At 41.9% G+C, this 22065-nt stretch overlaps 1 protein-coding gene across 2 annotated transcripts in view; it reads right to left on the reverse strand.

Annotated features, from left to right (window-relative positions):
- The window catches only part of IGF2BP2 (insulin like growth factor 2 mRNA binding protein 2), a 104308-nt gene that overhangs the window by 17625 nt on the left and 64618 nt on the right, over nt 1-22065 (reverse strand). For both annotated transcript variants that reach the window (XM_060242018.1, XM_060242019.1), the window contains exons 4-8: nt 20978-21029; nt 15055-15118; nt 7079-7351; nt 3476-3610; nt 1276-1398 (exon numbers count right to left, since the gene is read on the reverse strand). In XM_060242018.1, coding sequence (XP_060098001.1) covers nt 1276-1398; nt 3476-3610; nt 7079-7351; nt 15055-15118; nt 20978-21029 — 647 coding nt within the window. The remainder of the gene's footprint in view (nt 1-1275; nt 1399-3475; nt 3611-7078; nt 7352-15054; nt 15119-20977; nt 21030-22065) is intronic.

Consider the following 22065-nt stretch of genomic DNA (forward strand, 5'->3'; position numbering starts at 1 on the left):
TGTGAGAGCAAACAGAAAAGGTAAACTATTTAGGCTAAAATGAGCTTGTGTATGCAAGAGCCAATGACTTAGTATGGGCCTATCCAGGGAGCTGCATTATCTACCAGGGACAGGGGCTGTTGCAACCATGCAATACTTTTGTTTATCTAGTATATTTTTTACACTGGCCTTCCTCAAAGAATTCAGGACAACATACATGATTCTGTTCCCTACTCCATTTTCCCCTTGCAATAAGCCTGTGAAATAATGTAGGTTGAGAGATGGTGACTGGCCCAAGGTCATCCACTGAGTTTCACAGTAAGTGAGGATTTGACTCTTAGTCTCCCAGTCCTAGGCCAATGATCTTAACCACTACACCACACTGGTTGTACAAGTGGGGCAGTTTCACAGTTCATCTGAGGTACTGACAGCCAGTAGATATAGTGATGGCCATGAACAGAGTTGGCTTTAGAAGGGGGCTGGACAGATTCATGGAGGAGAGGTCCATCAGTGGTCACTAGCCATGGTGACTGATGGGAACTCTCACATCCAGAGGCAGCAAACCTCTAAATACTGGTGCTGGAAGGCAACATCAGGGGAAGGCCTCTGTTCCCTGTTTATGTGAAACAGCCTGCTGGACTAGATGAGGACCACTGATCTGATCCAGCAGAGCTCATCTTATGGTCTTGTGCGCCAGCTCCTGTGTTACCAGCCTTGAGGATCTGTGTGTGTACTATACTTTGCAGGGTATGGAGTGGCCTGCTTGCACAAGCTATTCAGAAGCTGCTGTTCTATATACTCTTTCTGTACATCCACTCTGTGCTAGTGGCACATTGTAATCTGATTTCTACAGGTTGTTCTGTAAAGATGGATGGTTGGTGAGTATCTCTACCTCAGAGCGGGAGACTGGGCAATGTTCTTTTGGTCCCTGCAGACATAAGAAGAGAGGCCATGTTGGATCAGGCCAATGGCCCAACCAATCTAACACTCTGTGTCACACAATGGCCCCAAAAACAGGTGCCATCACCAGTAGGGCCAGGACACTAGAAGCCCTCCCACTGTTGTCTCCCCCAAACACCAAAAATACAGAGCATCACTGCCCCAGACAGAGAGTTCCATCAATACCCTGTGGCTAAAAGCCACTGATGAAACCTGCTTCTCTGAGGGCTGTGTCCTGCTCATAAAAAGAACCACCAGGATAAATATACCCAGTGCATGTTGTACCAGGTAAAAACTTGTGGCAATCCAGTCTGACAGCAAAGAGATGCCACCCTCCACTATGTCGTTAGTACTTACGGAGAAATGGTGATCTTGGTCCCCGTATCCTGCTCAATTTTCTTCAAGTTTCGTCCTTCTTTACCAATCAATCTCCCAACCAGGCTATTGTGTGCTAAGATTTTCAAAGGAATCTCTTCCGCTCTACAGAATATGAAAAAAAGTATTTAATTCTTTACTGAAGATACTTCTTTCCCAGTCTTCCTTTCTGCAGTATGTTCACTAAGCAGAATATAAAGTGGCCTTTAAAACACAGGGAGATGTGGCTCTGAAGTCTTTTTTGTTGGCCCTTGAAGAAGACACTGCTACATTTTCCATACATCCCCCAACTCCATAAGAGCCAAAGGTCCCTTAAGTTTGTAGACTTAATGAAGCTGGTTCAAACTGATGGGCTCCATCACATATTTCAATTTTGAACAGGTCACATACCATTTCTCCAGGAGCAAAACCAGGATCTAAACACAGAAAGAGTGATGCTTTGGCCCCACCCTGCTTTTCAATGTTCTAAAATTAAGTAGCAATATGTACAAAAGGCAACCATGTTCCTGTGCAATATGAGTAAAATGCACGCCACATACTTCACAATACCGGCCTTCCTGCTCTGGCAACTATTTCATCTGAGAGGTTAGCAAAGCAAATCTGAACTGACTGGCAGACTTCAAAGTTCATCGAAGCCAATGAACTTAGAAGGGTATATAGCACTGCCCTGAAAGCAAGATTCATCCTCTGAAGCTCCTGCTGATCAGCAAGCAGAGGTAGCTGACTGTTCCCTATAGCTGATTGTTCCAGCCACTCAAATCAGATCCTAGCAATGCAGAGTATGAAAAGATGTATGACTTCTCAAATGCTTACAATGAAGCCAGTGTGCTAAAATTAGCAGTGGACAAAGAGGTGACATATACACCAAGGGTGGTTTTATTTATTTAATTGCCTTAGGATGCAAGACTGACTGCAACCTTAACATGGATCCAGAAGTTCCATGACCCAGCAAGACCCCTCCTATCCCATGAAAGGATGGATGGGGAGTAGTTAAAAAGAAACACAAACACATGAAAACAAAGGAGCCTTTTCAGCCTTCTGAGTTAGGCATGTGAAGACCTGCACTGTTAGCATGTGTGGACATACATGGTGGTCAAAAGCGCCGTCAAGTCACAGTTGATGTATGGTGACTGTGTAGGGTTTTCAAGGTAAGAAAGGTTCAGAGGTGGTTTGCCATTGCCTGCCTCTGTGTAGTGACCCAGGACTTCCTTGGTGGTCTACCATCCAAATACTAACCAAGGCTGACTTTGCTTAGCTTGTGAGATATGACAAGACCAGGCTAGCCTGGGCCATCCAGGTCAGGACATGTACAGTAATGACCCAGGCTAGTCCAGTCTCAACAGAACTCAAAAGCTAAGCAAGGTTGTCCCTGGTTGGTATTTGGATGGCAGACCACCAAGGAAGCCCAGTATTGCTATGCAAAGGCAGGCACTGGCAAGCTACCTCTGTTTGTAACTCTTGCCTTAAAAACCCTACAGCTGTGACCTGAGAGTACTTTCCACCACCATATATGTCCACACATGCTAACAGTGCAGGTCTTCACATGCCTAACTCAAAAGGCTGAAAAGCCTCCTTTGTTTTCATGTTTATGTTTCTTTTTAACTACCCCCCTCCCGTCCTCCCCATATGTATATATACATGAGCTGGCCCACTGCCCCAGTAGCCTAGTATTCTGAACTCTGACTAGCTGGTTTTCCAGAATCTTATACCATTCATGCTTCTTTTAAAGATGCTGAGGACTGATCTTGGGGTCTTATTAGGTGCAAAACACACATTCTGTCCTCTATGGTTTTATTTATTTATTTATTTAGAATTTATATCCCGCCCTTCCCACAAATGGCTCAGGGCGGCTTAATAATGGTGTCTTAATAATGCTATGCTAATCAAACAAACACCAGTTCAAATCTTTATGTACAGTGTACTTAACCTCTATTTCATAAAGACATCAGTCTCAAGCAGAATTTCTTCTTTGGTTTTACTGCGGATTTATTCTTCAAGCTGACAGCCCTCACCCCCACCCATGCCTGATTAAAAGATTTCAAAAGAGCTGTGGCAAAAAAGGCAAAGAGAGCTATGTATGCCATATGTGGCAGAAGCCTTCCTAGGCAAGATTAATTATTTATAGTGCTTTTAAAAAAAAGATCAGTTTCTTGCTTTCCCCATTATCAATGGAAATACTTACGATTTAGTTTCTTCAGCTTCTTTCTGCATAATATCAAGTATCATGCGACATGCTTCTGAACACCCCTCGGGGGTGGCGTGAATTGTGATTGGTTTTTCTGCAGCACCAGCATTTTCCTTTCGATGAATATCCACCCTGCAGCAATAGAGCCCGCACAAAGGAATCCACTAGGGGTCAGAGAAAGGTGCCCTAACATGGCGACCTAATAAAACATCAAAGGAACTGAACAACATTTGTATTTTACATTTTCTCCCAGGCTATTGACAATTAAACATCATCCACTAGCAACTCATCTTCAAGGTAACTCTGAACAATATCTTAAGGAAGATACAAAGGTTTAGGACTCACAGAAGCCTGAAAATTTAAGTGTGTTCCTAGCAATTTAAAATGTAAGTGTGTTCCTGAGAGCTCCTGGCAAAGTTCTTGGGAATAAAACCAGAATTTCTTTTAAAATGTAATGACTATATATACTCCTGTGATTCTTCAAGATTCTCAGATCATGTAGGGTTTATAAGACTATTTAAAGAACGAAAGGTACAAAGTAATATGCAGTCCAACCCATACTATCAAAAACTGATACTTCAGTAAAGTCTAGAATTATCAGAAGGATCAACTTCTGGCCCTGCATGTTTCTAGGACGAGAAGACTGCAGATTTAAACCCCGCCCTTCTCTCTGAATCAGAGGACTCAGGGTGGCTTACAATCTCCTATATCTTTTCCCTCCACAACAGACACCCTGTGAGATGGGCGGGGGCTGAGAGGGCTCTCATAGCAGCTGCTCTTTCGAGGACAACCTCTGCCAGAGCCATGGCTGACCCAAGGCCATTCCAGAAGCTGCAAGTGGAGGAGTGGGGAATCAAACCCGGCTCTTCCAGATAAGAGTTCGCACCAGAGCCGGATCTAAGGGGGACAGAGGGGGGGTACTTGCCCCAGGTGCTGACAGGGAGCTGCGCCAAATTGGGTATGGAGTCCATTGCATTCTATGGGCCCATAAGATAAAATGGGACCATAAGGGGGCGTCATTTTTTTAATTTTGCACACACACACACCCCTCAAAAAACATATGTGGTCTTGGTCCACACACTTAATCACTACACCAAACTGGCTCTCTTACTGTGTGGTACCATCAATTGCACAATATATAATTTACTGGCCTTTTGACAATAACTCTATTTACATATAAAGTAATATTTAAAATTCAACTCAAGAGTTAAATCTAGGCTATGTAATTTTGCAGAGTAGAACTCTACAAGATTTTGTACATGCTACCTTTGAGAGTCAGTGTACATGAAACAATCATTATGTGGAGGCTACTTTGCATGGCTGCTTGTGAACATGACAGGCCTTTCACCATGCATCACAGGCAATTCTTCTCTATACCACCACACACTTCCAACCCGCTCTCCATCTACCTGATCTGTGGGGCAAAGCACTGTACACAAATGGCCTGTGAGAAGCAACACTGTGTAATTTCAAGCTACATGTGCCATCTGTTTCATGTGCACTGGCCTTCTTTTGGGGTTCAAAGCAAGAAATCTCTGGATGATTAGGGGGCAGCAGTTCAATAGGAAAACAGCTCTCAGAAGGTAACTATAACAATTAAATAGATGCACTGATTATTACCAGTATCTTAGTGCATATCCTTTACAACTTGACTACAGAAAAGGTGCAGCATGGAAGCTCAAAACTTGATCTGAATTGCCACAGAAAAAACATCAACAAGGAACAATTTAAATGAAGCTTTAAGAATGCAGAGTATAAGTGGAGAGAAGCAATATTACTACACATACCCAATGGGCATGGGATAGGGTTGCCAACCTCCAGATGGGGCATGGAGATCTCCTGCTATTACAATTCATCTCCAGAGAACAGAGATCACTTCCTCTGGTGAAAATGGCTGCTCTGAAAGGTGGACTCTCCCCTCCCCTTCCTGCCCTTCCCAGCCCCCCCTCAAAAATCTCCAGGTATTTCCCAACCTAGATCTGGCAACCCTTGCATGGGAGGCCTGCTTTCAAGTCCACCACTTGCCCACTCTAGATATAATATTTATATATGGCTTAAATGTGCAAAGTTCAGTGAGGCTGAGCCTGAACCACAGTAGTTTCTGAGATTTTATACAAATTAACAATCATGACTTTATGCATGTAGGTCCCATTTATATCTAGGTTATGTAATTTTGCAATGCATGGAATACCGGAAAGTGTGGAAGCAGAGTACACTTGGTGAGCATAACCTTGTTCCTCCATCCCACCAAGACTCTGCACACTTTGACTTCGTTTGAACTAGCCAGTGTGGAAAACAGTGAAGAACAAAAGCACAGTGAGAATATGTACATAAACCTTAAGCTAAAAATATCACTTGCATAATAGTCTGAGGGAAGAAACCTCAAAGATTCGGGGACTGTGATCAAAGCTTTACTATATACTACCCAGTTTAAAATACTACACTTCCCCTCCAAAGTCTTCCCTTTGGTTTCAGAGTGCGTGCTCCTGAATGAAGGCAAAACTCAGATCAAGCACCATTATGCAACTTTTACAGAACTGTATTTGTTGGGTACTTCTTTCTTAAACTATGGCACACTGTTAACTACATCAAGCATCTTATTACCAGCTGATAATTACCACCTTCTTATTATATACCCATGGAAGAACCCATAATTACCACCTGAATTTGACTGGATTTTAAAAGTCTGGTCACACTACATTAGGACCTTATCAAGGAAGATAGAAGAAGGACCTTTTATGGGAGGAGTGGTGGCTAATAAGTGGTGGCTTTTGGGCTTGGAGGGAGTGACAGCATTGGGAAAAGCCAAATAAATATAAAACAACCTCTATTCTGGTATTGTAATGAGAATTGTTATCTCAATATTGCATCGTATGAGGGAAGAGAATGGGTTTTTAGCCAGAACTTCTTTAGAGTAAAAATGCATATCAAGCATTACAGAACACAGCTAAAGAAGGTCCTCCTCTCAAAAATATGCAAAAGCCTCTTTGTTTTATCCTGAATTATCTAGATTTGCCTTCATATATAATTACATAAATATGAGTGAATGGGGAAAAAATTAGCACCAGAAATGTCTATAGATTACTTCTGATTTTGATTATGTCTACTGAGTACATCACAGATGAGGACAATTGTTCAGTTATTGACGTGTTCTGCAAAGAGATGCAGGATCTTCTAGCCAAGTAAAGAATGGCTGGAGCATTTGATGACAAATTTATTTTTAAAAATTGCCCCAAATTATGCAAAGGATATTTATTTTGTTCAGAATAGCAGTGTTTAGTGAAAGGTTGCTGCAAGCAGAGAAGAAAGGAGCCCTGGGGAAGGGATACTGGGTGATAGCACATTGCTGACCTAGGGCAGCCAGTCCAGAATCTCTGAAAAAACAGGATAGGGGTCAAAAAGACAAGACAACTGTCATGGCTGCAGTCACTATCTAACCACCACCCTACAAATCTATACAACATATATCATCAGAGCCATACTGTTGTAAGACACACAGAGCTTTTGTCACACAATACAAGCCAGAGTCCACTGCTCTTCATTGTAAAGGCTACAAACAGAGCCACTGTGGAAGGAAATGAAACCATTTGTGGTACTTACTTGGACTGGGTTTGCTTAGTAAGGTTCTTTATGGTCAAGCCCTCCTTTCCTATGATCGCACCAACAAATTGCGTGGGGACCAGGATCCGTAGTGGGAAATCGAGTTGTTTGGGCTGCGAGGAGCCCCCGGGGGAGGGGCCCTGCTCCCTGGAAGAGTGGCCCCCACGCCGGGACCGCTGAGGGGGCTGAGGGGAGCTCACCTCGTCGTCTGGGATGTAGGAAATCTTGAAGGAATAGTTTTCAAACTGGTGACCACTAAGCTTCTCAATTGCTCTGAAACACAGGAAGAGGGAACAGAATTGATAGGGAATTTTTTTTTGTATGCACAAAAACATTCTTTTCACTTTTCTTACAAAATTTCTTCCATTTCTGGGTGGACAACAGAATAGCTACAGAGTTGGGTATATATATCTACCTTAATTTTCACTTTGGACACTAAAAGCAGAAGTCTAACTTCTGTGTTGAAAAGTTACAAGAGGGGCACCAAAATCTTGTCAACAAAATAACATTTTAAAAAATCAGTGCATTTTGGGCTGAGCAGTCTTTCATCAGGGGAGTGTCTGATGTTAATGTGGCTACCTGTTAAAAAAATTGGATGGGTGTAGCTTCATCCCTTTCACAGACTTCACCTCAGGATCATAAGAAGAGTCCTGCTGGATCAGACCATCTTGTCCATCAAATCCAGCACTCTTTTTCACACAATAGCAAAACCACTTGCTCTAGAGGGCCAATAAAAACAGGGCAGAGACCAAGGCCTTCCTCCAATACTGCCTCCTAGTATTTAGAGGTTTGCTGCTTCTGTATATGAAGGTTCCCTTAACTCACCATGGCCGGCAGCCACTGATGGACCATGAATGCATTTAATCTGCTTTTAAAGCTATCTAATGGCCATTCCTTTTTCCACTGGCAGTGAATTCCATGGGGCCTGGTGTCATGCTAAAATGATGGATGCCTGAGTGCAATGCTCCATCTCCCCTACCTCTTCAAACTCATCAAAGTCAGTGATAATCACCTAATAAATAAAGGATAATCTCCTAATAAATATGTGAAATGCTGGGGGAAATAAAAATAAAGCCTCCTCACAGAAAGCGAGACCCATGCTTTTATTATTCAGTTGGGCAAAAGAAAGAAGTTCAGACCTCTTGACCTATAGAAGAAAACAAAATAGTGGATAGCGTGGAACAAATCACACAAGTAAGCTGGGCCTTTTTTAACCACCAAGAACTTTAACACATCTATGGCAAATTTGGGGACAATGGTTTTGGACACCTTCTTGAATCTACTTAAACCTTTGACAGCACAACTCAGGGAAATAAAATCTGCAATACAACAAACTACTCAAGTTGTGGAAAGTGCAATGGAAATTATTATGCTAATTGCAGCATGATGTACATAAACTTCAGCCTTCTGAATCGCATTTGAAAGAAAAACTCATGATGATAGAAAATGAACAACAACAAAAAATGTAACCTAAATTTTAGGGCATGGATGAACAGGTAAAAGGTATTGCAAATCTTGGATGCTTCTTAGCAAGCTGTTTAGCAAGCTAGTTATGTATGGAGGAGGGAATTGCCAACAATCACCAACACATTCCATCCATATTATCCAAACAACCCGCATAGGAAGGGCCCCAGAGACATTATTTTATTGACTTTTGGACCAGGAAGAAAATCTTTGAAGTAGCATGGACAAGGGGCACCTTACAACATTAAGGGAAACAAATTTTGGTATTCCCCAATATCTCCTCCAATGCTATAGCAAAGTGAAGGGAGCTGAAGGACATAACTTCTAAACTTCTGTCTGCAAATATATGTTATAGATTGACTACTCCTGCAAGAATAATGTTTTTTCTTCAGGGCAAGAGATACAAGATCACTGATGAAGAGTCAGTTGAGAAATAAGGTCTTTTGTGTTTGGATGGTTCTCAAGAGTTGGATAAAAGATTACAGAAAAGACAGCTGAATTTTTCATCTGCTCCCCTACAAGACTCTAAAGCAGAGTTCTTATCAGGCCCGCAAAGGAGAGAGAATTTGTGTTTTGTTGATTTGTTATGCCAGGGTTCTCCTGGGTGCAGATGAGTTTTGCCTCTCCCTTTTCTCCATATTTATGCCTTCATGGTCATGTCTTTCTCAGTAGAAAAGCAATGTGAACTACTTATATGAGTAATAAAAACAAGCCAGTGAGGTAGATTAGACTGAGTGTGTGTGTCCAGACCAAGTTAACCCAGCACATTTCCTTTGTAGACGGGATTTTAACTTAGGCTTCCCATGTAAATAGGATGATACTGACCACTATACATTGCTGACTTTGTATTCTTGCACTGCTTCACGGGAGTTGTAGTTATTTCTCTGGGGAAGACTACAGTTTTGTAGACAAACACATAGCCCTCAGTGTGTGTCATGGTGCTTTCACATGTTCTTGACCAACACACAAAGTAACTTATGTATAAAAGCTCACAGTGCCCAGTCATTTCATGTTTTCCTCTGGGTTTTAGGCTCAAAGAATTGACCATGAGTTTTCGGTAATGAATGTCAGTACATCAAAGTAGTTTTGCAACTTACAGATACAAACCTGAACAGCATACTCAAGTTGCTACAGCCCAGACATTTGTCTCCAGATCTTGATTTTAGAGCAAGAGGTGTCAGTTATCAGAGACTGTTAAATAAACAAAAAATTGCAAGAGTGCTAATCTCTTAAGCATGTTTTATTGTAGGTTTTTTTTAAAAAAATCTTTAATTGTGTTTGTCTGTGTCCTTTACAAAGTTCATATCTCTGCTACCTGACATTACATGGCCTGGCCCGACAAGATATCATTTATGTCAGATCCATCCCTCCTAACAAATGAGTTCAACACACCTGCTCTAAAGTGCACATGCATCTGATCCTGAATAATGGTGGATCTTGAGGAACATAAAATGAGAGTTCTGATAGACAGTTTATTTTATTTATATATTCGCTGACAGTTAAGCATGATTTTATTTGATAATTGATTTCATACTTGATATTACTTATTATTTAGTCAGATAGTTTTTGAGGATGGTGGGGGAGGGGGTTGTTTTGATGACTCATTGATTACTTCACTGGACATTCTCCAGTGAAGGCATAAAGTACCTTGCGGCCTGTCTTGGCATTACCATTCAAGCCTCTTGTAGATGTCTTATATTCCATCTTTACTTAGGATATTAATAGCAACTGCTTTGGGTTTCTCAATTTTTCACATTTAATATTTTTATAGTTTGAGCTCCAAGGGAGGGTAAAAGATGGGGGATATTGTAGAGTTAAAATTGTGTTAGTTGTTATATAGTTATAGTAATTAATATTTAATTGAAGACTGAAGATGTTCTAGCCCAGGGGTGTTAAACATGCAGCCCAGGGGCCAAATCAGACCCTAGAGGGTTCATATCAGGCCCCGAGCAACTGGCTCTTGTCTGCTTCCTTCTCCCTCTCTCTTGCTTCCTTATGCATCTCAGCTTGCTTTGCAAGGCTTGCTCAATCGCACAGCAGCTAAAGAGCAAAACCTCTATTTTTTCCATTGGTTGAGGCTCCTCCACCTCTTGGTTCCCTGGGGAGGGAGGGAAAGAGCCAGAACTTCCTTTGCCCAGTTCCCTGGATCCCATGGGAGAAATACAAAGAAAGCACCTTTACGACCAACAAGTGCTAATGTTTTATTTTAAGTTTTAAAAAACCTTTAATGTTTGTCTGTGTCCTTTAAAAAGTTTGTATCTCTGCTACCTAATCTTAAATAGGTACACACATAGCCAGGCCCAACATGGCCCGGCCCGACAAGGTCTCATTTATGTCAGATCCGGCTCTCATAACAAATTAGCTTGACACCCCTGTTCTAACCAGGTATATCTTTAAAACTTTAGGATTATAGTTATATAGTAATTACCTAAAAGTACTATTAGTCATAAATTAATAAGTTAAAGTGTTGATAAGGTCAATATTGTTATTTTACATATAGTAGTATAGCATTTTGCTAGCTGTATTTTATAAAGTTTTGAATTTTGGTAAGAATTAAGTTTAAGATCAGATAGTTAAGATTTAATTCCATTAAATTTGTTAAAAGTTTAAAAGTAGACAAGGTCTTAATTTTATTGGATTTGGCTTGGGTTCATCCTTCTCCCATCTGAGCTTGTTCTGGCCTTGGTAAACCACACAAAAGCCAAAACGGCTAACAAGATATAGCCTGAGCATCATGCAAGTCACATGGAGCAACACTGGTTGCTTTTGTTTCAGGACGGCAAGAACAGCTCCGGCCAGTATTCCTCAGAAGTGGGGTTTCAAAGGATTATCCAAGAATGAAGTTTGGGGAATGGCAAAGAGAAGGACTCAGCTGCTATGTTCAAGACCTTTCTAAACTCCTCTGCCGATACAACACTACAGGAATTTAACAGAAAAAAGAAACAACAGGTCCGTTCTCTACAAAACTTGACTCTTCTTCGACTGCTGCTGCTACTCCTCTCTACACATTTCTGTCTAGTTTTTACCTGGAATCTCATAGAAATCAAGTTTCCTTGGAAGAATAAAGAAAGGCGAGACTGGGAAGGGCTCTCCTTTGCAGGAAGGAATTTATTCATCCTTGCTTTCCTGTATGTTCACGAGTGATTTTTCCTGTGTTTGTGCCCTCTATTTTGGGAGGAGATAAAAAGCTCACCAATTGTGGCTTCTCTCACCACTGTGAAGGGAAGGTATTGCATGGTAAAATTCCATTTTGTATACGACATTTAAAAGTACAAAAATCTTCCCAGGAACTGAAATGCAGAGTCATTCTAGAATTGCCATACTGTTCTACATTGCCACTATTGGTAAAACATCATTCCAGAAACAACTGGGAGAGTTTCCTTGCTTGAAGTTCTTCCACAGCAATAAATTCTAAGGAGATCCTACAACCAATGTGGAATTGGATAATTTATCCAGATAGGAGTCCTTTAAGGGGAGGGTAGGATATAAATGTAAATAAATAAATACATAGATAAATACCAGAACTACTTTTTGATAACCTCAAATCTCCAATATCTGAATCTGACTTTTTCCGCAGAGGATCAATTCAAAGAGAATGGAAAATACTACAAAACGTAAACACTGTGTGTATTTTGCAGGAAAATTAGATTCCCGCCCATTCTGGTCAACATCTACAGAAGAAGCACGCTGAATCAGAACTAGGTCTAAATCAGACTCAGCTCAGCTCCTGTTGAAATCCATGCTAAAATTGTATTGTCTACAGTAGAAAAGAAAGTAAAGTTGTTTCTGTGTGTGTCTGTGAGAGCATCTTCCAACATATTTTTTAAAATGAGGGGGGCAACCTTAGAAATGCAACATGGAGTAAAGTGTGGCAGCTGAGAATGTTGCTATTCAGTTGTTGGAATGTACTTGGTTAGTTCAACATTACGCAGTCCAATTTAGTGTTGGGCTCATGTAGATTAAGCCGGATTTTTATGCTACAAGATTATTCATATACATTAGCATCATTTCCATTATCATTCCTTATGAAATAAGTACCTGTATCAGGCACCAGAGGGAGTGTGTAAGGTCTTGCCTTGTCCTAAGTGTCCCAGCAACTGCTTGCAAATGTTGCAGTTTTTGAGATGCCACCATTTTTGTAAGGTGTTTAAACAACCAAACTTTCAGTTCCTTATAAAGTAAGTTATTCAGAATAGATAATTGGACTAGTAGCTGAATTGGACCAATGTTTTTCTCAGCTTGAAAACCAACTGAAAATTCCAGCAATCATTAGAATTCAAGCTTAGGAGATGATCATCACAATTGCAAAACAAAGATTCTTCTGACACATCTACTCTTGAAGGGGCCGATAACCAATATCCTTTTATCCTGAAAACACCTCAGAATATAGAGTGTGAAAATATAGAGCAAAATGGAAATACAAGTGGGTTAATGCTGGTTCAAGGTGGCAGCAACTTGCTGGCGATTCAGGTAGAAAGTTCCAATGTGAGTTTATTGGGGGGAAACATTTGTGTATTGTGTACTGGAAAGCAAAGCATTGACAAACAGAGGGCGATGGGCATTATGCTCAAACTTGTTGCAGTTCTGTGCCAAGAAAAGTAAAGTCCTGCCATCAGTATCCACCACATAGGTCAAAAAGAAAGCAAGGCAAAACTCTGCAATAAGGCAGGCAGCAGGCACACGATCTAGGTGGCCCTGTTTTCATACAGAAGTTAGACTAGTTGACCTTTTTGGTCCCTTTCCCTCTGCGGCATCAAGAGCATTTGCACAAATCTAATCAAAATGTATTATATTATTCAATTTTTCATCCATTTTAGCAGAGCACAGGTTTAATGTGCAATCAACCCAATTGTAATTTGTGTGTGCATGTGTGTAAGTGTTGTCAAGTCACAGCTGATTTATGGGCAACCCCAGACGTTTCTCAAGGCAAAAAGCATTCAGAGGTGGTTTGCCACTGTCTGCCTCTGTGTAGCAGCCCTGGACTTCCTTGTTGGTCTCCTATCCAAGCACTAACAAGGGTCAACCTTGCTTAGCTTCCAAGATCTGATGAGACTGAACTAACTTGGGCTATTTATGTCACGATAATAATTTGTTATGTCTTATCAAACTGATGTGAAATGACTAAAATTGAGAAGTCTATAATTCATGGAAACCAATTAACATCAACAAAAAAGGCTTCAAAACATTATTTAGTGGCCAATTCAGGTAATATTCATCATGTGCCATTAAAAGCCACAGAAATGTAATGGCAATAAGGTTATTCCATTAGATTCAATGAGAGAGAGACATGGACTACTGCAGGAGGCCCAGGGCCATACCCATTTCCATTTATGAATAATGGACTGGATTCTGCAGATATATTCTACTAACATTGGCCCCCTCCCACAGCACAAGCAACTTACCTTACTTAAATATAGCCTCCTGTGTTGGGGGGAAAGTTTCCTTGTGCCAGAAGGAAATGCCACTGCTAATGGATCCAACCCAGTATTAGCTGCCAACTTAGCTATAGATGATGTTGCAATCCAATACAGAGTTATTTCAACCTAAATCCATTGATCTCAACGAGCTTTAAGATAGCACTGTTAAAGTGCTATGAAGAGCATCTCAGAATTTGTTCTTCTACTCACACACAGATTAGGGTTTTTCTTGCTCGTCCTGCTATTGGACTGAGTTCCATTAGCCAGAACAAATTTATCTGTGTTGTCATGAAAAAATTAGTATTGTTAGGAGGAGTGAAATGTCTTTCTAAAATTAACTTTTTTGATATAGCTATTGATTCTTCTTTCTTTCTTTGTAAAAGAGGAATTTATCTTTTGTAATTTTCTGTTACACCTCTCTATGCAACCATTTGTCACTTCAGCCCTTGCAGATTTTTTTTATTGTGCACACCACAGGGTGGTGCTATACCAAGAGGAGAGGAAGGTTTGGAAAGACACTGTCTGCCTCTGAGCATCTGCAGAGTGAAAATCTGAAATGTTGTAGAACCTCCTTTGCTGCCCCTACTTCAAGGCTGTAACTAGGCTGAGGCTATGGGGGGGGGCCTCCTCCCAAATCTGCCTGACACGCCCTCTCCTGTCCCCTGGCTCCCCTCTCCTGTTGTTTATACTTCATTAATTAAATTAGTGTCCCCTCCAGAAAAAAATCCTAGACACAAGCCAGCCCTACTTCCTTAAATTTTCTCTTTTGATCAAAACAGAACTGATTCAAAACAGACTCCTCATTCCAAAAAAGAGAAAAATAAATAGATTGTTGGGTTTCAGAGAGAAACTGAGTAAAGAGGAATTAATGAATCATTAGTAATGATTGCTTGCTTGAAACATATGGCATCTAATAGAATGGTCTTTCACTTCATGAAAATTAAGCTACCCTGCACCTTCTTTAGAAAGCTTGCTGCTATGGATGGATTCTAACTCAACTGCTCAGTAGAAAATACAGGAGGTACTGTCAGGAAAGAAACCCCTAAAAGGTGAGATAAATGGGGGGGGGGGGGAGAAATCAGAACAGCTACTTACACTTTTGCTTCTTCTTTTGTTGCATATGTAACGTTGACAACTGCTGTTTCTGAGTCAGTATTAACTACAAAAACACAACACAAACTTGGATTACCAGAGGGAATGTCTACTTTTCTTCTAGAATAAATTTTATATTGAGATTTCAGTTTTCATTGTTTACTCTTGGATTAGTGAGCTGGCTGATTAACTGGTCAAATATTGGCCATTGATCCATAAAGCCCAGATTACCAGTGCTTAGGGGGCAGTTCTTTTGTACCATTCTGTCCTTTATTAGTAAGAGCAAAGTGGAAGGTTGCTTGTCTCCTAGTGCTGCAACAGTCAATGGCAAGCCCAGCAGCGCAAACAAAATTTAAGGCATGCCCAGACAACAATATAAACCATCATCACTCAACAAGGACCACCATGCTAAAAGTCTTCACAGTTCACCGCAGTTCCATTAGTTCATATCCCATTAAAAATCTCAGCTTCCTCTGCTCCTGGGAACAGCATGAGGGGGAATCAGCACAAATTGCCCCCAGGTGCTCATGGAAATAATTGACAGGATACAACACAATCATTCATAATAACCAGTTTGCTTTTGTAATGAGCACACCTCTTGATGGTTAAAGTGGACAGCATTCCACCATCCACTTGTGAAAGGCACATGGAGCTTCCCCATGATCCTCTGAGGACCAACCTGCAAAGGCAATCCATACAGAGGAAGATCAACAGGCTGGAGTAAGAGGGGCAAGGGGATGAACCTGCCTCCTCCTCAGCAAAGTTGTGGTTGCAGAAGAGGAAGGAGAAGCAATTTCACCTCCTTGTCCTTCCCTCACTCCAGCCTTCTAAATGTGTGGCCACTTCATTGCATGGGTCCTGAGAGCCCAGGAATTCTCTGCTGGGGCTTGGAAAGAGTTGCAGCAATGTACAGGAACATGAGAAAACTACCTTTTCCACACAGAGTGATGGGATACTGTTATCTTTCTGTTTAATAAATTCTTTACAAATACTTGACCACTGTTTGATAATATTTTATCAAAGCTTTCCCTTTTTTGCTGGTTAACTGTTCAGCCTTATCACATATAAAATATTTTTCTAGAACCTTTTATCATCAATATCACAGATGCAATTGTGGCCACATAATATAGTCTCTTAGTTGCCTTGACTGCCATCTCTTAGGTCTTCATAAATGACCTATAGAATGCTCTTGTAGCTTCATCACAGGCATGCCGCCACTGTCCCTGGTGGAGGCTGTATCAGGCTGGGCATTGAAGCACCCTAGGCTCTTAGTCTTGGGTTACTTTAACATCCATGCCAATGATGCGACCTCCACATAGGTGGCAGACCTAGTGTTGTCCATGGTAACACTAGGACTCTGCCAACGTATAACGGTCCCCACTCATCGGGCTGGACACATGCTGGATCTGATTTTTGCAGTGGGGGTTACGGTGGACTGGAGTACTGCAGTGCAGTACCATGGTCAGACCACCATACTTTGAAGGTCTGTGTGAATGTCCCACCCCAACCCTGTTTAGGCAGTGAGTGTATTTTAGCTTGCCTGTGGAGCCAAATGGACCTATGCGGCTTCAGATGGCTCTGCAGGATCCTATGCCCCCTGGCGGTTTGTTTGATGAGTTTGTGAAAGATCGGCATAGCCGGTTTTCCAGACATTGACAAGATCGCTCCCTGGCACCCTCTGCACCCTGCTCAAAGCTGGCCCCGTGGTTCACCCCAAAGTTGCAGCTGATGAAGCAGAGGCTCAGAGGGACAGTGATGGCATGCCTGTGATGAAGCTACAAGAGCATTCTATAGGTCATTTATGGAGACCTAAGAGATGGCAGTCAAGGCAACTAAGAGACTATATTATGTGGCCACAATTGCATCTGTGAGCTCATGCCTGGCTCAGTTATTTAGAACGATTCAGTTTCTGACTACTGTGCCACAAGGCAGACCAAATGCTAAAGAACTGCATATATGCTGTGAGGCTTTTGCAAGTTTTTTCACAGACAAAGTCTTGTCATTCTGCCATGACCTCCCCACCACAGTTGAAGCAGTAAATGAACTCAAGGCTCCATTCATGTCTTCTGGTCAGGTTCTAGATCAGTTCACTCGGCTCAGCCTGGAGGAAGTTGACAGACTACTCTCAACTGTATGCCCAACCACTTGAAGCCTTGACCTGTGCCGCAATGGCCGCAATGGGTTACGAGGTTCCCTAAGGGAAATTGTTAACAAGTCCCTTTCTGAAGGGACTTTCCCTGGGGCATTTAAGGAAGCAGTGGTTCGCCCTCTCCTGAAAAACAAAAATCCTTGGATCCAACTGAATTGGCAAACTACCAGCTGGTGTCCAACTTGCCTTTTTTGGGCAAGATAACTGACAAAGTGGTGGCAATTCAGCTGCAGAGCTTCCTGGATGATGCTACCATATTATACCCATTTCAGTCTGGCTTTCAGGACCAGAGATGGCACTAGTCACCCTCACAGCACTAGCCCTCATGGATGACCTCCGAAGGCACCTGGATTGGGGTGGGGTGGAGGTACTGTTGTTGTTAGACCTGTCAGCAGCATTCCACACAGTCGACCACCAGTTACTGACCTAACGCCTCACCAACACTAGGATTCAGGGGTCTGCCTTGCACTGGCTTTCCTCTTTTCTTCAAAGTTGGGGACAAAGGGTGGAGCTAGGGAAGCAACTGTCTTGAAGGCACCCACTGATATCAGAGTGCCACAAGGAGCTGTTCTTTCCCCAATGTTATTTGTGTCCCTTTGCCCAGATTGCCTGAAGATATGGGCTGGGTTGTCATAAGTATGCGGATGACACCCAGCTCTATCTGTTGTTGGGCAACTGGTCTGGCTCTGATCTGGAAGATCTGCACATGACACTACAAGCTGTGGTGGGGTGGCTCAGGTCGAGGGGACTGAAATTGAATCTGACAAAGATGGAGGTACTGTATGTAAGTCGCAGTGGCCCAGGGTCAGGGTTCCCATTGGTGCCAGTACCAGAGGTTATGAGTTTGGGAGTGCTCTTGGATGCCTCCTTAACAATGGAGGCCCAGGTAGCAGCCACTGCCAAATCAGCTATTTACCATCTTTGGCTGATCAGGCAGTTGGTTCCCTTCTCCAAATGCAGTGACTTGGAAAGTTGGATCCACACAATGGTCACCTTGAGACTAGATTATTGCAATGCTCTCTATAGGAGGCTGCCCTTGACCCAAATCCAGAAGCTGCAACTGGTGCAAAATGCAGCAGCCAGACTGTTATTGGGTCTTTCCTTAGGGAGCACATTCAGCCTGTGCTGAAGGCACTGCACTGGCTGCCTATAGCATACCGGGTTCACTTCAAGGTGCTGTTCTTACCTATAAAGTCCTGTATGGCCAGGGCCTTGCATACCTATGGAACCGCCTTTCCTCACTATGGCCAGGATCTCAAAATCTCCTTGTACTTTCCAGCCCCAAAGATGCCAGACTGGCTATGACTACAGCTAAGGCCTGGCTATGACTACAGCTGAGGACTACAGCTGGCGGAATGAGCTCCCTGAAGACATCAGATCCCTGTGGGATCTTTTACAATTCCACAGGCACTTCCATCAGGCATTTGACTAAGATGCCACACCCACTAATTTAACAATTGCCGACTGTGCCTGCTGCTCTGTGTACCTGGGAGCCTAGACTTCAGAATTCCATCTAGTATTGACTGGATCTCCTATCTGTAATGGTGATCATGGACTGCTGCATTCTGGCATCGTATGTATAGAACTTTATAATGTTTTATTGTTTTAAATTGTTTTATGGTGAATCTATGCCGGTCTGGCTCTTGTAAGCCACCCTGAGCCAGGAGGGTGAGGTATAAATTGAATAAATAAAGGACTCACATAACCATTTCATCTCATTGACTGTGGGGAAAATACAGTTTGCTATGACTTTCAGCCATGTTAACCCATGCAAAGCTGGTCTGCAAAGGCAGACTTTTAGTTGCTTCATCTTTTCATGCTTTTACATAGCCTTGCAGGCTGAGTTCATCCTGGCTTCAACCATTAGGACACTATCCCATATTGCAGTTGACTTGCAGAGGCATGCCAAATGCTGTACCCAGGCAGAATTCAACTTGTGAGCACAAAATCACACAAGCAACTGAAAATCTACATTTGCAGCATTTTCCTTGCAGATGCTATGGACTAAAATGTTCCTATGAATCAGCCATAAGCATAAGAAAGGTCATCTTCCTGTTCACCAACAAGGTTTTTGTAAAGGCTGAACATGAATTACATTAATAGATTGATTGTACAGGCTTGAAAGGTTAAAATGATGGCAATGATTTATTTTACAAGACATTTGCTAAAAGTCAGGACAGAACATGCTATGACTAGACTACTAATATAATTTATGATTCAGACTTTCGTTTAAAAATCTTGCAACCTAACAATAGAGCCTGCTCTGCTGAAAACATATGCCATCTATACTGAAAGCCTAGCTTAGGGTTGTTACCCAACAGCTGGCAACCAGTAGGAGACTAGAGGAACAGGATAGGGGCATTATCATGTCAATAGTATATTACATCTGGGGCAAACCCAGAAATTACATCGCAGTGTTCTAGGTTTCAGCAATTCAACCATTCTTTTTGTTCTAGGATTTCACTGAATCCTAGAATGACAGGACATCGCTTCCAGGCTCACTTTGGAAATGATATCATCTTGTTGATACAACAACAATTTTTGTTTACCCTCCATCCATCATCCTACTCAACAGTGGCAGAGGCTGGCAGCTATAGAAGGCAACCTGGCAACCCTAGAGTACCTTCAGATCAGGTTGCAGACCCAACTGAATTTTTTTAAATATTTCATTGGGAAAACATTATAAATATATGTTCTCAAACCCAGTGAGAGGATCAATAAACATGGAACTGAAGAGCAGCTTCCAACATCTATGCTGCTTGCTTTGAACTAGCAGGTGTGAATATTCTACAAAAATATGTCTTTCATCCCTCCCCCATCCTTTTTATAACTTGTATCACAGAACTGGCAGGCCAGGAGTTCTCTTGCATCTTCTTAGATGCATCACATATCTGCTCAGATGAGAATGGTTAAATGGTCCAAGTAGCAAAATGGGGAGGAAATGGCCAGAAATGAAGAAAATTGGTCAGTTATTATTGTTACTCAGCCTAACATCTCTGGTATGTGGTCAGAAGCAAATTTTGAGTTACTTTAAGTTGGCTGGAACTTTTTACTCTACGAAGGTTTGAACTCTGTGGTTTGAAGGAAGAAACCTAAAGGACCTGCAGCACTGATGTGCAAACAGGCAACAGCTGTGGTTTCTATGAGAGAGGAATACAGCAGCTAAGTTAAACCTCAAAGTATAGTACCTGGTATGGTAGGAAGCTCTGAAAAACATCTGGGGACAAGACAGTGAACTGGGATCCCGCTATCAAGCACAACTTGCCAACAGCAAATGCGGTGTTGACTGTTTTCCCTACACAAAACTATTTACACAAAACAACCCATTAGACAGTTTTTCTTCAGTTATTATCCTGGGATAAGTATTTAGACCCACAGATGCTTATTACTTCATTTCAGTGCTTCAAGAGGACTTTTCCCTATAAAAACACTCCTTAGCAGTACAAGATAAACAGACAGTACGCAAAGGACATTACCATACAGAATGGCAAAGCAGATGTTGTATGTGAATAAAGATAGCATACTCTATGGAAAAAAGTTTGAGTCCAGCAGCACCTTTAAGACCAACAAAGTTTTATTCTGATACCCAGAATAAAAATTTTATTGGTTTTAAAGGTGCCACTTTCTTCTGCCGCTTCAGGCCAACATGGCTAGCCCCCTGAATCTATACTGAAGGATGTACTTAATATTATTAAAAGCATGTTATGCTATATGAAAGTCTTAAAAAGGTTTAATAAACAAACAAAGTGAGAACAAGCTTCTAGGAGTTGTCCTTACCTTGCTCCACATTCTCTACTGTCCCATGCTGAGCTAAAAGGCCATCCAGCACCTGAAAAGGAAATCAGAACATACAACATGAGAGAAGATAAACAGGAGGATTTCCTAGAAATTAAGAACAGGAGAAGGCACAAATCCTTTGTGTGGACAGGTGGACAGAAAAAGAAGAGATCAGGTAGTTGCATCTATAATAAAATAAATTATGAATAATGCATCTCTCCTAGCAGAGGTGTAGACTTTCCAATTTTGGGGCGGGGGGGGGGGCTGGGGCTAGGCCAGAGACACTGCTATGTTAGGTCCTTAAAACAACTAGGATCCAGTGACATCATAGGGAGGAACCAGTAACATCACAGGGAGGGGCCTCCATTACCACTACCTATGGAGGTGAGGCCATGGGGAATTTAGCAAGATGATCCCCAGAAATTTATGGGGAGCCCCTCTAACAATGCCCCTGTGCTGCGCCAAGCACAGGAAAAGGTGGTCAATGGTTATAGTGGTATCTCAGTGGTCTCCTGTTTAGAATAGTCACTTCAAGATCTGCAAATATACATATCATGTGCATAGGACTAACAGTCACAAATCTGACAGTAAAAGGCAACACAGAAAAGCCTTCAGGGGAACATTTTAAAAGTTTCCCTGGATGTTCATTTACAAGTACCAAAATAATTTACAAAATTATGGCATCACAGATACCTTCATTTGGTAAATGAATGGCTGGAGTCTCTGAGCTAGGGCAGAATACAAAACAGTCACTGTGTAGTCAATTTCTGAGCAATGTACAAAGTTCAGAGTAGTGGCAATCTTCTCAGTATAAGCAGCTTCAAATGTATGTGTCTATGTAATTAAGCAATCTCTCATTCTCATCAATTCTGAAGTTCCTTTCAAATAAAACAGCTACTTTGAGGTTGCCTATTGCATGTCCTGGAAGGTTGAAGTGTTCTCCTACAGGTTTCTCAGTCTTGTAACTCTTGGTGTTAGATCTGTGTCCATTGTGTCTGGGGACTTGGAAGACTTTTTCTGCCATCTATGTCTGAAGGAGTACTTCCAACATATGCAGGAACAGAAGAACAATCCAACCTTCCAGGACA

This window comes from Heteronotia binoei, chromosome 6 (genome assembly GCF_032191835.1).
Source record: "Heteronotia binoei isolate CCM8104 ecotype False Entrance Well chromosome 6, APGP_CSIRO_Hbin_v1, whole genome shotgun sequence".
NCBI classification, from domain to species: Eukaryota; Metazoa; Chordata; class Lepidosauria; order Squamata; family Gekkonidae; genus Heteronotia; species Heteronotia binoei.